This window comes from Megalobrama amblycephala, linkage group LG1, assembly GCF_018812025.1.
Source record: "Megalobrama amblycephala isolate DHTTF-2021 linkage group LG1, ASM1881202v1, whole genome shotgun sequence".
NCBI classification, from domain to species: Eukaryota; Metazoa; Chordata; class Actinopteri; order Cypriniformes; family Xenocyprididae; genus Megalobrama; species Megalobrama amblycephala.
In genome coordinates, this window is record NC_063044.1 from 73,493,447 (window position 1) to 73,510,326 (window position 16,880).

At 36.2% G+C, this 16,880-nt stretch overlaps 1 protein-coding gene and 1 pseudogene across 1 annotated transcript; both read left to right on the plus strand.

Annotated features, from left to right (window-relative positions):
- The window catches only part of LOC125278694, a 368,525-nt pseudogene that overhangs the window by 315,915 nt on the left and 35,730 nt on the right, over positions 1-16,880 (plus strand).
- On the plus strand, positions 783-8,314 carry LOC125247873 (nuclear factor 7, ovary-like). The gene is made up of 4 exons (XM_048159404.1): positions 783-1,044; positions 1,122-1,144; positions 3,220-3,338; positions 7,805-8,314. Exons 1-4 carry the CDS (start codon positions 937-939, stop codon positions 8,272-8,274), a joined length of 720 nt encoding a protein of 239 aa, XP_048015361.1. The 5' UTR covers positions 783-936; the 3' UTR covers positions 8,275-8,314.

The following is a 16,880-nucleotide window of genomic DNA, read 5'->3' on the forward strand; positions in this document are numbered from 1 at the left end:
GACTTGACTTGATTGTTATAGCAAATACATGGTTGCACAATTGAATAAACATCATTCAATCACAATTTTAACAAACCTGATTGAAATAAAAAAAAAACTAATAATCTCCTTATTTTTTGAATTATTATTATTCTGTAACTCTGACTGCATGTGCTGAAAAAATTAAGAAATAATATTTCAAAAAAATGCCAGAGAAGTAAGGTAACACCAGTGACAAAAAATGGGTACATGCGGTCTTTAAATAAATGCACAAAAAAATAAATCATTAAGCTGTCATTTATGTGTATTCATAAAGTCAAAGTGTAATATAATAATGTGGTTTAAGTATAAATGTTAAAAAAACATTTTAAGACATACCAAAAGTGGACGTTTCTGTAGAATGACCCATGTGCACCTGTGGGAACTGCATCAGAATGCTAAGTGAAGCTGAAAACCTCTAAACATAAGATAAACATTTAGCCCAGATGTGTACAGACTTTTTTGGCAATAACTATTAACAAAGTAAAAAATGCCTATATCATTGCTTGACATTACAATGTTTATACGGCGCACTTTCAGATTTAAAACTTTGCAAGATGTTTTCATTTACTTAGAGCACATGTGTTAATTACAAGGCCTGTGTGTCAGTTTGGCCCATTGTCTTTAATCCAGATCTAGGCCACTCCAGGGCCATCATTCTTTGCGGTATGTGGGCCGTGGGAAAACGGGCTTTGTGGACTGGAGCTGGCCCAGAAAAAACATTGTTATGTGGGATGCTGCTCCAGAATCAGTTGCATCTTTGAGATGATTGAAGTGAATGTGATCTGATTTCAGTCTCAAGCTGAGCACACAGAGCGTCAGATTAAACAGCAGTTTGAGAAGCTTCATCAGTTTCTCAGAGATGAAGAAGAAGCTACAATCACTGCACTGAGGGAGGAAGAGGAGCAGAAGAAGCAGATGATGAAGGAGAAGCTGGAGGAGATGAACAGACACATCTCAGCTCTTTCACACACAATCAAAGACATGGAGGAGATGATGAAAGCCAATGACGTCTGCTTTCTGAAGGTCTGATTTCAGATCATTGGTTGATCATTGGTTCATTGATTGAGTTCTTGATGATAAATGGTGTGTTTGTTCTGCAGGAGTTTCCAGTCTCGATGGAAAGGTGAGTGATCTGCTCCTGTCTCTGGTCTCTCTGGTTCTGATCCATAGCCACTGCAGCCACTGGTAACTTTCTAAAGTTACTAGCCAATCAGAATTTCCACTAGCCAAATTTTTTTCCGGTGAAAATAAGAGAAATTATGAGTGCCACTGAATGCATTTGATCATTTTATTAACATTGTTGGCATGAAAAACACATATAAAGTACAATGCATACAACAAAGTATGCACAGAAAGTGCAAACATTTCATCTATCCATCATTTGAATCACATTATGGTCCTTTACTGCCTCAACTTTAAAATTATTAGTTCCCACCATGAAATTGCTCGTTTTTTTCTTTTTCTTTCGCGTACATGCTAAGGTGACCAGATTTCTGAAATGGAAACCGGGGACATTTTGAGTGGTCAAAATATCACCAAAATCTCATTTGTTATTAACTATTAATAAAAAAAACGGGGACAATACATTTTTGAATGTTTTTGTTTTTTTAATTGTTCACTTTAAACCCTAATAAGTTGAGACTACTCAAATGATTTGAGGAAAGTGATTCCCTCAGTTCAATTGAGTAGTGGGGTAATTAAATTGAGTTTACCTAATGTGGTCTTTACATTGAATTAACTTAAATGTTTAAGTACAGAATGATAACTTAAAAGGTAAATATGGGTTCCCTATATCATTACATTAATAATTATTATGATTTAATTTTATTATTAGGATTTTTGGTCTGGTTTTAATACAATTCACAAAAAAACAATTACACTATTAACCAGGCCTAACTAAAAAAAGTATTACACTATTTTGAAAAATTATATTACAAAATTAAAACAACATAAATATGAGATAAGATAAATAAAATGGCATTTAACAAATATTTTTAACATTTATTATTGAATTTAATATTTTCATTTTCATGAACTGTTTATAGGCTTTATAGACTTTTTAAACGTTTAACTATTTTTTAACTATTATTTTGCATTTTAGACTCATTTTAAGCACTAAGTAAGTAGCAAGTGTAATATTATTTTATTATAATTGTTTTATTTATTCATATCTGAGTGTACCTTCACCTCGTGATACAGTTAAGACGTGTGTGGAAATTGCTGCTTTGTGACTGAGGACGTTTAAATTGTCCAAAACAGTCCCGCACCCTGTTGAAGCCCTGTTATAAAACACATAACCGTATTACTTTAATTTAATATGAATAGTATGTTACTACCTTAAAAGTTGAAACGAATAACGATTTTTCTTTTGATAACTGATGATAATGGTGCTCTGCTCTGGTCCAGGTTACGTTCTTCATGAAGTAGCGGCGGCGTGACCAAGTGTAGCTGCATAGCCCCCTCTGTTGGTGAATATAATCACTACACGATTGCTCCGATATAACCAACAGGCTGCTGTGTGTTGGTCGGGCTTTTTTGCAATGTATTTGCGGGTTATTTTGAACGAGCTATAAAACGGGGACATTTCTGGTGACTGCTCCAGTCGGGGACAGAGCACCAAAAACCGAGACTGTCCCCGGAAAACAAAACATGACGACATTTTCGTGATCAAACACAAGCCATTCACGACCCGTCAGCCATTTGGCATTAAATTTTCTTTTCTTCGTTTCTCTGTCGATATCCTCATCCCCTGCCTCGTTCATCTTCTTGCCCCCAGAAATCTGTCCCAACCACTGCCGCATTTAGTTTAATCTTAACTTTTTCCTTTACTAGCTAATGTTAACTCCCTCCTCGTTCAGTCTATGCTCCCTGCTCTGGCTCCGTTCGTTCTTTTTCTTCCTTGTGTTTTCTGATGGACGCTCCGTTCGTTTCTCGCGCTGGTTTCACTGCAAACTGCGCGCAGCCAATGGGCATATGAAACGTCATTGTGTAGCATTACGGCACAGTGTTCATGGGAAATGTAGGAAGTGCTGCCAGGGGGATAAATGACCGAGAACAGAGCCTCATGCATCACCGGCCAAACTGGCTAGTAAGTTTTTATTAACACCCGCCAAAATTAATTTTAACCCGCATTTGGCGGGTTGGCGGGTGTTAGTTTAGAACCCTGACTGCAGTTCTGACTCCTGAATGTTCTTCCAGAGTCCAGAGCTCACAGCCGGATCCACAGATGGCTTCTGGAGCTTTGATTCATGTGTCACGTTACTTGGGCAACCTGCCGTTCAGAGTCTGGAAGAAGATGCAGGACATCATCCAAAACAGTGAGTCTGCAGAAGATCTGAGTTCTCACACATACACTGGAAATGATGGAGGGGTGGAGAGATAAAGGTGCTTCATGACACAAACTGATAGATACAGAGAGAGAGAGAGAGAGAGAGAGTCTGTCTGATTAAATGTGAATTTTTGTCATTTGGAGTTTGAACAGTTTTGGCTCATTTGAACATTCCGTCAATAACAGTCTGTGGGATTTTTGCAGCAGGGGCTGGCGCAAAATGCGGCAGCGGCACTTCCGGCGGCATCTCCAGCGGCCAGGGACTTCTTCGGCAGCTGTCGCTTGAGCGGCATCTCCAGCGGCCGCGGCATCGGCATCGCGTAGCGGCACTTCCGGCGGCATCTCCAGCGGCCAGGGACTTCTTCGGCAGCTGTCGCTTGAGCGGCATCTCCAGCGGCCGCGGCATCGGCATCTCGTAGCGGCACTTCCGGCGGCATCTCCAGCGGCCAGGGACTTCTTCGGCAGCTCTCCCTACAGCGGCATCTCCAGCGGCCGCGGCATCGGCATCTCGTAGCGGCACTTCCGGCGGCATCTCCAGCGGCCAGTGACTTCTTCGGCAGCTCTCCCTACAGCGGCATCTCCAGCGGCCGCGGCATCGGCATCTCGTAGCGGCACTTCCGGCGGCATCTCCAGCGGCCAGTGACTTCTTCGGCAGCTGCCGCTAGAGCGGCATCTCCAGCGGCCGCGGCATCGGCATCTAGAGCATCCAGGGACTTTATTCGATGGCACCTGCCGCTGGCTATTATAATTCGATGTTGTTTTTTATTTTATTTAAAAAAACTACATTTAATCAAAATAACATAATATACCAGAAGACTGTCATTTGTAAGCATTTATCACACATTTTGTTAATAACGTTCTGATGCTCCACTACATAAGAGAAAGTAAATCACATGCTTTGATAAAATAAAATTGCAATGTTATCCATTGCTTTGAAATGCACATGAATATAAACTGATATTTATACAGAAATTAATTTCTGATAGACTATGCTGTACAAAGCTGAAATTGCGGCATCTCGTAGCGGCATTTCAGGTGGCATCTCCAGCAGCCACGGATATTCTTCTAATTTTAAAAAGCTACATTGCAACAAAATAGCATCACAGGACTGTCATTTGTAAGCATGTATCATTAATTTTGTTATGTAGGCCTTTTCTGACGCTGCAGTTGCTATCAGAGCACGCTAAAATTACTGCATGTGTTTATGGTAGCTATATAATGTAATGACAGTCCTGTGTATATAGCAGCTTAATATTAATTTCTTCAAACGTAGTTTTAAAGTGAAAATATTACACAGAATTAATGATCAGCGGCAGGTGCCACAAACAGCGACAGCTGCCGGAGAAAAGTCCGTGGCTGCAGATGCCGCAATTTCAGCTTTGTGCAGCGTATCAAACATCATTTCTGTATTAACCGAATAAAAGTTTATTCATGTAATGACATTTCAAAGCAATAGCCTATACACTGCATTTATATTTAAGGTTATATTATATTTATAAGTTAGCTATAGCTATATAGGGTGTGATTTGCAGGGGTGGGGGACCAACAGATCATATAAAATAGCCTAAAATAAAAATATTTTATAAAAGCCAAGTAAAACGCTGCAACGTGACAATACAAACAATAATTAGCCTACATCAGAAATGGATGTTAGCGCTCCGCTTAAAGACCGTCGCGCTATTTCAACTATCCTATTAAAGTCAGCGCACCATTATTAGGCTATCTTATGAGACAGAAACGAAGAAGTTTACCATCACCGTAAGGTGGGAATTATGACGCAATATTGACTGATGGATCGGCAGAGAATCTTTCTGCGAGTCATTAATAATTTTCTATTCTATCTAAAGAAATGTGTGGTAAACATGTGAACACACATTTCTCAAAATATGCGTAATTTGGGCTAAACGCTTTTGTTGTGTGCAGAAGCACTGTGATCAAAAATAAATCTGATCTTAAATAAACTACCAATTCATTTTGTATTACTATCAGAAATTAAGAATTAGGCCTACAAAGCTGAAATTGCGGCATCTGCAGCCACGGACTTTCTCCGGCACCTGCCGCTGATCATTACTTCGGTGTAATATTTTCACTTTAAAACTACGTTTGAAGAAATTAATATTAAGCTGCTATATACACAGGACTGTCATTACATTATATAGCTACCATAAACACACGCAGTAATTTTAGCGTGCTCTGATAGCAACTGCAGCGTCAGAAAAGGCCTACATAACAAAATTAATGATAAATGCTTACAAATGACAGTCCTGTGATATATAATGCTATTTTGTTGCAATGTAGCTTTTTAAAATTAGAAGAATATCCGTGGCTGCTGGAGATGCCACCTGAAATGCCGCTACGAGATGCCGCAATTTCAGCTTTGTGCAGCATAGTCTATCAGAAATTAATTTCTGTATTAACTAAATATCAGTTTATATTCATGAGCATTTCAAAGCAATGGATAACATGCAGTTTTATTTTATCAAAACATGTGATTTACTTTCTCTTATGTAGTGGAGCATCAGAACGTTATTAACACAATTTGTGATAAATGCTTACAAATTATAGTCTTCTGGTATATTATGTTATTTTGATTAAATGTAGTTTTTTAAAATAAAATAAAAAACAACATCGAATTATAATAGCCAGCGGCAGGTGCTGCCGAATAAAGTCCCTGGATGCTCTAGATGCCGATGCCGCGGCCGCTGGAGATGCCGCTCTAGCGACAGCTGCCGAAGAAGTCACTGGCCGCTGGAGATGCCGCCGGAAGTGCCGCTACGAGATGCCGATGCCGCGGCCGCTGGAGATGCCGCTCAAGCGACAGCTGCCGAAGAAGTCCCTGGCCGCTGGAGATGCCGCCGGAAGTGCCGCTGCGAGATGCCGATGCCGCATTTTGCGCCAGCCCTCTCTCGATTTTTGATTGTCATTTTTGAAAAACAGTGAGTCTGATCAGTTATAAAAGATAAAGCAACCCGAGCCAGAACAGTCTCAAGGTCTGAGCCGGGTTTGGTGGTTGTTAGGAGGAGTTACAAATATACATTTATTCTCAGAATAATAATAATAATTTCACAAGCCAACATAATTAGATAGTTAATTATAGTTAATAAGTCAAACACAACAGACAGTAAGAATAAACTATTGTAAGCCAATACTCAGACTATAAGAGGCAATAAATGAAGATGATCAGATGCTGCTGAAGATCAGACACACACTTACAGGTTTTCATCTACAGCATAAAGCTCATCAGATCTCATTGATTTATTGTGATTTTAACTTTCCCAAAGTATTAGTTTCTCTTGATGGACACAAATGTCTTAATCACATATTTAAAGGTGCCCTAGATTGTTTTTTCACAAGATGTAATATAAGTCTAAGGTGTCTCCTGAATGTGTCTGTGAAGTTTCAGCTCAAAATACCCCCATAGATTTTTTTTAACTGCCTATTTTGGGGCATCATTAACTATGCACTGATTCTGAGGCTGCTGGCCCTTTAAATCTCTCACTCCCTGCCACACGACCTCTGGTCTATATTACAGCGCATTTACAAAGTTCACACAGCTAATATAACCCTCAAATGGATCTTTATAAGATGTTCGTCATGCACGCTGTATGCATGCTTTGAATTATGTGAGTAAAGTATTTATTTGGTTGTTTACATTGGATTCTGAATGAGTTTGATAGTGCTCCATGGCTAACGGCTAATGCTACACTGTTGGAGAGATTTATAAAGAATGAAGTTGTGTTTATGAATTATACAGACTGCAAGTGTTTAATAATGAAAATAGCGACGGCTCTTGTCTCCGCGAATACAGTAAGAAACGATGGTAACTTTAACCACATTTAACAGTACATTAGCAACATGCTAACGAAACATTTAGAAAGACAGTTTACAAATATCACTAAAAATATCATGATATCATGGATCATGTCAGTTATTATCGCTCCATCTGCCATTTTTCGCTATTGTTCTTGCTTGCTTACCTAGTCTGATGATTCAGCTGTGCACAGATCCAGACGTTAATACTGGCTGCCCTTGTCTAATGCCTTGAACATGGGCTGGCATATGCAAATATTGGTGTCATACATATTAATGATCCCCGATTGTTACGTAACAGTCGGTGTTATGTTGAGATTCGCCTGTTCTTCTGAGGTCTTTTAAACAAATGAGATTTATATAAGAAGGAGGAAACAATGGAGTTTGAGACTCACTGTATGTCATTTCCATGTACTGAACTCTTGTTATTTAACTATGCCGAGGTAAATTCAATTTTTGATTCTAGGGCACCTTTAATGTTTGTAATTGATGATAAAATGAGTGTGAAACTAATAACAGCACTGACAGTGATCTGAGGAACATGTTTGATCAACAGTGTCATAATTCATAATAATCTGTGTTGATTCACTCTTGATCATTATATGAACATCAGAATAAAATCATCTGTTGATTGTGTCTCATCAGCTCCTGTCATTCTGGATCCAAACACGGCGAATCCATATCTCGTCCTGTCTGATGATCTGACCAGTGTGAGAAACAACGGGGATAGACAAACTTTTCCTGATAATCCAGAGAGATTCGACGAGTGTCTCTCTGTTCTGGGTTCAGAGGGGTTTAACTCAGGAACACACTGCTGGGATGTGGAGATTAAAGAGAGTTTATTCTGGATTCTTGGAGTAATTACACCATCAAAAAAGAGGAAGGGGCGTATTTCCATTGACGGTAATATCTGGAGTGTGTCGTGCAATCAGATTGGTCAGGATGTTGATCGTGTGAGAGTGAATCTGGACTATGACGGAGGAATGGTGTCATTCTCTGATCCTGTAACTGACACACATATACGCACATTCACAACCACCTTCACTCACACACTCTTTCCCTTCTTCTGGTGTCCTGACGTGTGTCTGAGGATCTTACCGTTTGATAGTCAGTAAATGTTACTGGGAGCCATGAATGTGTTTTGTATGCTGGCATGAAGCCCTAACTCTAACCCATTATTGTGTTTCATATGCTGAATGTTGATGTAGAAATGGTAAAAAAACATGCTTTGAACAGAAAGTTTATAACAGCATTGTTATTTATACACTCACAGATGTTAACATCTGAAATGCAACAATGGTGTTACAAATGATCTTAAAACATCGGTTGAGTTTAATACTTCTTTTTAATAATGCTTCCGTAAGTTAGCGAAGCTACATAAAAAGCAGTTGTTTAAACCACTTTAATGCAGTCATTTGACCATTAAAGCAGACATGTTGAGCTCCTTTATCAATGCAGAAATGATTTCTGAAAAATAAATAAATGAACAAGTCAAGAGCCCAACTAAAGCAAACACCGATCAACATGATGGTGAACTCAAATAAAAAAATTCAACCAAACATCAATATCTAAACATCTAATTCTAAATAAGAGTTTCCGTAGACGTCTGACAGAAAAAAAGTCAATCTGGTTACTAATTTGGCTATTGTTTTGTTTCACGTTTGTGTGCATGTTTGTCCTCGGGTTTCATGATTGGGACGGACCCAACGTTCTTCCAAGCAAGTTCAATTTTTCCTAACACAGCTCACACCACAGGAAAATCTAGACATAAGATAATCTGTCGGATCATCAAGATAATCAGGACTTTACCTAGGATTGTCAGAAGGGGAGAAATCAGACCGAATATCTTGTAGTGTGTGGTGGGCATTATCTAGCGTAATATTAAAATTAACAATATAAACAACAGTGCTGACATGATGCTGACACTAACTTTTAGATTGATATTTAATTTATTTTACTAAAAACTTTTCAGTTATTAAGATCCAGTCACAGTAGACGTTTCGTTCTACTGCCTTTCATTCATATGAGTCCACAAACAATAAATGTGCACATTATATACCCGCGTGCACAAACAATAAATTACATTACATGAAATCCATCTGGAAATCTCAAATAGACTTTTAATCTCCTTTAAAACAAGATTTGATCAAGTGGTGTTCACCAGATGTCGTATAGGTCATATATTATTGACTCATGCACTTTTGCTTAACTCTATTTATGTTCTGCAAGACTCCCCCTTCCATTAAACATATTTATTAATAATAAATATAATAATAATTGTTATTTATATAGCGCCTTTCAACACCCACGGTCGCTTAACAGAGATAGGTTAAGGAGTAGGATCATGATCATCAACATAAAAGCAAATCACACAGTCACTTACAATGGTAGGGTAAAGATGAAAAAAAAAAAAAAAAGTTTTGAACGTATTGTAATCTTTTGATATTTTTAGCTGAAAAACTATTGGACTGTCCTGCTTTTAATGCAAGTAGAAATCATTTATAAGTAAGCTCACTTAAGGACTGATGCCCCAAAATAGCCAGTTAAAAAAATGAATTAAAAAAAAATCTATGGGGTATTTTGAGCTGAAACTTCACAGACACATTCAGCGGACACCTTAGACTTATATTACATCTTTTTTTTTTAAAAAGATTTACCTTTATATTTTTTTTTATCATATATTATGTCAATTTAAAAAAAATCTTATATAATATTAACTACTGCTTTGTTTGTTTGCTTGGTTTTAATTTGAATTGTATTTATGTTACTGTTAAATAATTTATTATTTCTTCACTTTTTGACTTTCTCTGTGTCTTGGGATTTTTCCATTGTGCACATCATGTACCTACCTAGACAAAACAACAAGAAGTAGTAGTCCTTGGACACACTGACACTCTCACACGCAACCAGAAGTTGAAGACACACACACATTTACGCACATACATTTCTTATATTTCTTGAAATGCCATACATGGTAAGGTTTGATTCTTAAGTCATATGATTGGATGCTCAAGCCATCATGGAGATTGTTGTTTGACCTATGTCTATAAATATGACCCTTCTTCCTGAATAAATCTGAGAATGCTTTGTACCACACTTGATCTGTGTCTGCTTGGTCATTCTCCCGAGATCTCGCGCTGCTGCTGCCACACATCACAGGGGTTGAGGCGCCTGTTTCTAAAACTGATGGCTGAGACTACAAATATTCTACCTATTATTGAGATTTTAATCTTATCCTGTTAAACCTACTTCAAACTTTTTTCCAGGCTTTGATATACAACTTTAAGAAAGACAATACAACTTTATCAGTAAATCTGAATGTACATATGCAGAAGTGCTTGAATCTTTCTATCATGAATGTTGTTCATATCCTGAATGAATGAAGAATAAACACCAACCTCTTTGTTCTTCAGTATCTTCAGTGTGTTTCATTCTGCAGGGTTCTGGATCACTCGTGTTCTCAATAGTGATGCTACGGCTGATACCAAAACTTAGAAGTTTGTGTCGAGAACGTCAGGTCTTTCCCACGGGAGCTCCGTATTGAGGCTTGTATCGTTTTAGTGAAATGACGTCATTGGTGACGTTCAAAGCTTCGTTTGAGTGCAGTGCTTCAAGAAGCGGTTTATGGTGGGTCGATCGTGCCATGGATATCCTACTGAAGAAGACAGTTGTGTACTTTTATGTGAGAAAAGGGGTACGTCGCCACCACAGACACGTGACACCAACGTCAAAGTACGTCGCAGCCACAATAAATTAATATCTTACTCTTGTGTGTTTTTTTCCCAGCTTTTCTTATCTTTCCTTAATCTTTCATTGTCAACTTTTTGCTTTTACATTCCTGTATTCTGATGACATTGATTATATTCTTGATACATATTGTAATGACCCGGCGATCAGCACCAGCAGGCGGTTGCATTATGGGTATTTTTTTGTTTGAGTTGATTTATATGGAATTCCAAGTCTGTGAAAATTAAAAATAAATAAATATGTAAATAAATATACATAGAAAAGCAAGTTATATATATATATATATACATATCGATATTAATTTCCACATTTATTCATGTCTACATTTCTTTATTTCTACATTTCTTTATTTTTACATTTATGTATTTTTACATTTCTTTGTCCGTAGGGTAATGAGAAGAGCGTGGCTTACCTCAGACATAGCAATCGAGCTCAGAGTAGACGAGAGTGAAGCAAGGCCACAGTGACACCTTGTGGTGTGCCTGAAATACAAGAAGTGTAGCTACTGACATTGATACTGTCTGTGATGAATGAATGTACTAAAAACATATTTAAATCGGTTCATGTGAGTACAGTGGTTCAATATTAATATTATAAAGCGACAAGAATATTTTTGGTGCGCCAAAAAAAAAACAAAATAACGACTTATTTAGTGATTTCAGCCGTTTGGCGGGTTTGACCCGCGATCCGAATCATTATTCGATACACTGATTCATAACGCCCCGAAGCTTCCTGAAGCAGTGTTTTGAAATCGGCCATCACTAAATAAGTCGTTATTTTGTTTTTTTGGCGCACCAAAAATATTCTTGTCGCTTTATAATATTAATATTGAACCACTGTACTCACATGAACTGATTTAAATATGTTTTTAGTACATTAATGGATCTTGAGAGAAGAAATGTCATTGCTGGCTATGCAGGCCTCACTGAGCCATCGGATTTCAACAAAAATATCTTAATTTGTGTTCTGAAGATTAACGAAGGTCTTACGGGTGTGAAACGGCATGAGGGTGAGTAATTAATGACAGAATTTTCATTTTTGGGTGAACTAACCCTTTAATGCAGCCACATTGAGCTGCTTCTTTTCCTTTTAATGGTGGTTAGCAAACTCACTTGAAGGTGCACACTGCCACCTACTGCATGACACCTGCATAACAGCTGACTTAAAATAATAGATCAGGCTCGGGATAGCTGATAATATAATATAATATAATATAATATAATATAATATAATATAATATAATATAGTTTTTGATAGAATGTTGTGTGTGTATATATATATATAATAGAAAGAGTTTACCTTAGTTTCCTTAGAGAATAGGGGAGAGTGGGGTAAAATGAGCCATTTTTTTACTTTTTATTTTTACTTTTTTTTTTTACTTACTTTTTTTCTCAAGATAAGGGAAAATGAGGCAGAAGTACAATGAAAGTATTTAAAGTAATTTCAAGATGTTTCATTTCAAATGATCAGAATACATCTATGACAAAGGGTTCTAAAAATATGGCTTCTTATAAAAAAGTGTTCCTGTAGCTCAATATACCTTAGGTTAGGGGTAAGTTGAGCCGAGTCAGTAGGTGGGTGTAAACTGGCCATCTAACTGAATCTGAATCAAACCCATGTGACATTTTAAAGATAATGTACCTATTTTAAAAACTAATTTAATAATCAAATTTCCTTTTACAAATATTCTTAGTAAAAATATTTTACAAATATTTATTTTTTAAAGCTAAATGAAACATTGTTTAATATTTAATAATAATAATATTTAATAATTGTTTGCATTTCTGAAACAATATGTTGAACACCAAAGTTGTAATCTTCCATATGATTAAACATCTTCCGGTTCGTATCAGAGAAGGATTTGGTGTACTTGTACATTATTCCTATCAAATAAACTCGAAAATAAAGATAAACTAAACCAGTTGTGTAATATTACATTGAAATGACACCAGTTCATACTTCAGAGTTAACTTTAAAACACTGGCTCAATTTACCCCATAACATTTGGCTCACTTTGCCCCATAGCTTCCATTTTAGGAAAAGCTAGCTAGCTTACCAGTTCAGGCTAATATTTAGCTAAATAATTTGCATGGTTTTATATGTTTCTAAATCACCAATATGCGTCACAAATAGTTTTAGACCTGCTCTGGGGCCAGTTGCATAAACTTAATCACTATATTAAGACTGTGTCTTAAAAACTAGTTTGACCAACTTGCAGTTAACCAAGGGGTAATCATTGTTATTTTTCCAATTCCAGTTACACCAATCTACCTTTTTATGTAACAGACTTTAAAAAAAGTAGGACCACTCTTCAAGAAAAAAATAGTGACTTAACTTTTAAGACTAGTCTAAATGGTTTATGCAACTGGCCCCAGGACAAATTTGCTTTGATGAAACAGCATTACATCTGTTATGTTAAAATTTTTCTTTTGACAAGCCAAAAAAAAAAGGTTTTTAAAGTAAATAAGTGACTTCCACTCCTCCCATGTGCTTCTTCTTTTCTCAGTCTGGCAGAAATGACAGGTGGTTCGAAAAAATATGGTCACATGACAATAAAATGGTACGGTTGCCAACATACAGGGGGTGGGTCAACTTACCCACTGGCTCATCTTACCCCACTCTCCCCTACTATTGCAGAAGCTCAAGTAGCCACTGATGTTTTAGTAAAAATATGAAGGCAGAATCCATACAAATAATAAGTTGAATTTTAAAACTATTATTTTCTGTGGTCTTTGTGGTCTGTTTAATACCATTCAATTGTTCTTCCCTCTGTTTTTTTTATCAAATCATGTATTGAAATTAAATACTTTACATTGATCCATGTAGTGTATTTTTCTCAGTTTGTCCCACTATCTCTTAAAATATTTGAGAAAAACGTCTATCTACTTGTACCTCTGTGTCTCCTGAGTATCAGTCCATAACAAGGGCATTAGTTTTTTATCTCTTCTTCTGGTTGGACTGAATGCATTTCCCATATCCAACAGTAGATGATACAACTGAGTAAACCCTACCAGTGTTATCACAACCTGTTACAGGCCAATGCAAGTGGAAGCATCAGTGGCTTTTTACATTACTGTGATAGTTTGATGGCAGCAGCTTGAACGACAAGATGAGAACAGCTCCAGTTTTTCACTGTTACTGTGAAATTTTAATGGCCAAGAAAACTATGATTAGAAGACATTAATGTTGGCTAAATGCCATATTAGAAGGGATTCCCATTAACATAGCACATTGCCTTGTTGTCATCTCTCTTTCACCTATACCGATTTTAATTTTATCATGTGTTACATATTTTCTTTTCACCATTGCAGAGTCTACTAAATTCTGTTTTTTTTGTTTTGTTTTTTTAAATATTAAATATGAGAATAATATAATAAAAATGTAGTAGTTTTGTCAAGATAGATGATGATTAAATCTGCTCCTTGTCTGAAAAATAATGTTAGATCTTCAGCAAAATGTTTTACAGTTCACACTAATGCCTGTCGGCCCTGTTAATTGTTCAGATAAAATTTAAATCAATTTAAAGCTCATATTGTATGTGGTTCTGTATTACTAAGAATTATTTACTGTGCGTCTTGATATTAATCATTAATTTTAAGTTTAGTCATGTAATTCCCATTAATGTCTATTTTTTTAAAAACAAATTACACTCTGTCCTATAATATACACAGTGCAGTCCAAAAGTTTGGAACCACTAAGATTTTTAATGTTTTTAAAAGAAGTTTCGTCTGCTCACCAAGGCTACATTTATTTAATTAAAAATACAGTAAAAAACAGTAATATTGTGAAATATTATTACAATTTAAAATAACTGTGTACTATTTGAATATATTTGACAAAGTAATTTATTCCTGTGATGCAAAGCTGAATTTCCAGCATCATTACTCCAGTCTTCAGTGTCACATGATCCTTCAGAAATCATTCTAATATGCTGATTTGCTGCTCAATAAACATTTAATGTGTACAATTGTACAAAATATTTGTGTACAATATTTTTTTCAGGATTATTTGATGAATAGAAAGTTCAAAAGAACAGTGTTTATCTGAAATCTAATCTTTTGTAACATTATAAATGTCTTTACTGCCACTTTTGATTGATTTAATGCATCCTTGCTGAATAAAAGTATTCATTTCTTTAATTTCTTTTCAAAAAAATAAAAATAAAAATTCTTACTGACCCCAAACGTTTGAACGGTAGTGTATAATGCTACAGAAGCTTTGTATTTCAGATAAATGCTGTTCTTTTGAACTTTCTATTCATCAAGGAATCCTGAAAAAAAAAAGTACACAACTGTTTTCAACATTGATAATAATCATAAATGTTTCTTGAGCAGCAGATCAGCATATTAGAATGATTTCTGAAGGATCATGTGACACTGAAGACTGGAGTAATGATGCTGAAAATTCAGCTTTGCATCACAGGAATAAATTACTTTGTCAAATATATTTAAATAGTACACAGTTATTTTAAATTGTAATAATATTTCACAATATTACTGTTTTTACTGTATTTTTAATTAAATAAATGTAGCCTTGGTGAGCAGACGAAACTTCTTTTAAAAACATTAAAAATCTTAGTGGTTCCAAACTTTTGGACTGTACTGTATATCACAGTGATCTTGTGCCCTTTCTCTTGATTTCACAACCTGCCCCTAAAATATCTATGCATGGCCATTGATCTGGGCTGTTTCCCAAAAGCTTTGTGAACTTAGTTGATTGTAATGGTCTTCCCGATCAACTTGGGCTCACGATGCTTTTGGGAAACACAGCAACCAGTTTAATTATAAGCAGAAAATGAGCTACATATTAACAGAAAAACAAACTCTGTCAAAGATGAGTTTCACCATAGGTGGGAATGTATAATGTCCACATTAGAAACGAAAGGAGATTTACTCAAAGGGTTTGTTTACCCTGATGTTTTCCCACAAAGCATTATTTTGGTCTCATCTGACGATCAAACCCATCCTCTGAAAGTTCCAGTAATGTCTGGCAAACATGAGATTGTTTGAGGTCAAGGCTGTCCCCTTATCAGGTTTTTCACACAACATGGCCTAAAGAATTTACAGTAATGATATATCGCAATATCTATAGAAACTTTGAACAAAAAAGCAATGCTATCAGTCAAATCCATCTGTACTTTGATTATTTTGTGTTTTGTTCTCTTTTTTAGCCAATGAATCACACATCTCATCCAACAATTACAATAACTGAGACTCTCCCTTATGAAAAAGAAAAGAGAGAAAACCTAAATGCATTTCTCATTTGTACTGCATCCGTACTACAAGCAAACTTATAAGATTATAAGTAGGCTATACTAGTAGTTTACTATTTTTTTAAGTATATATAATGAAACTACACTGATATATTCTCAGTAAACTACTAGTTTAGTGCAAGTATACTTGTAAGTTCTTATTAAAGGGTTAGTTCACCAAAAAAATGTAAATTCTGTCATTAATTACTCACGCTCATGTCGTTTCTCTCCCGTAAGACCTTCGTTCATCTTCAGAACACAAATTAAGATATTTTTGATGAAATCCGATGGCTCAGTGAGGCCTCCATAGGAAGCAATGACATTTCCTCTCTCAAGATCCATTAATGTACTAAAAACATATTTAAATCAGTTCATGTGAGTACAGTGGTTCAATATTAATATTATTGAAGCTTCGGAGCGTTATGAATCAGCGTGTCGAATCAGCTGTTCGGAGCGCCAAAGTCACGTGATTTCAGCCGTTTGACACGCGATCCGAATCATGATTCGATACACTGATTCATAACGCTCCGATGTATATTACTATGTTCCTATTTAGGATTTTTTTTATATACTTGAAATAAACCTTTAAATGTAGTTTAACTCTTTCCATTTTTAAAACATATAAAACACAATGGTGCATTAATTATTTGCTTGTTTAATCAGTCAAAACGTCTGTCTGCATTATTCAGCTGCAGCAATCCATATGTGGAATGGATGCATTCC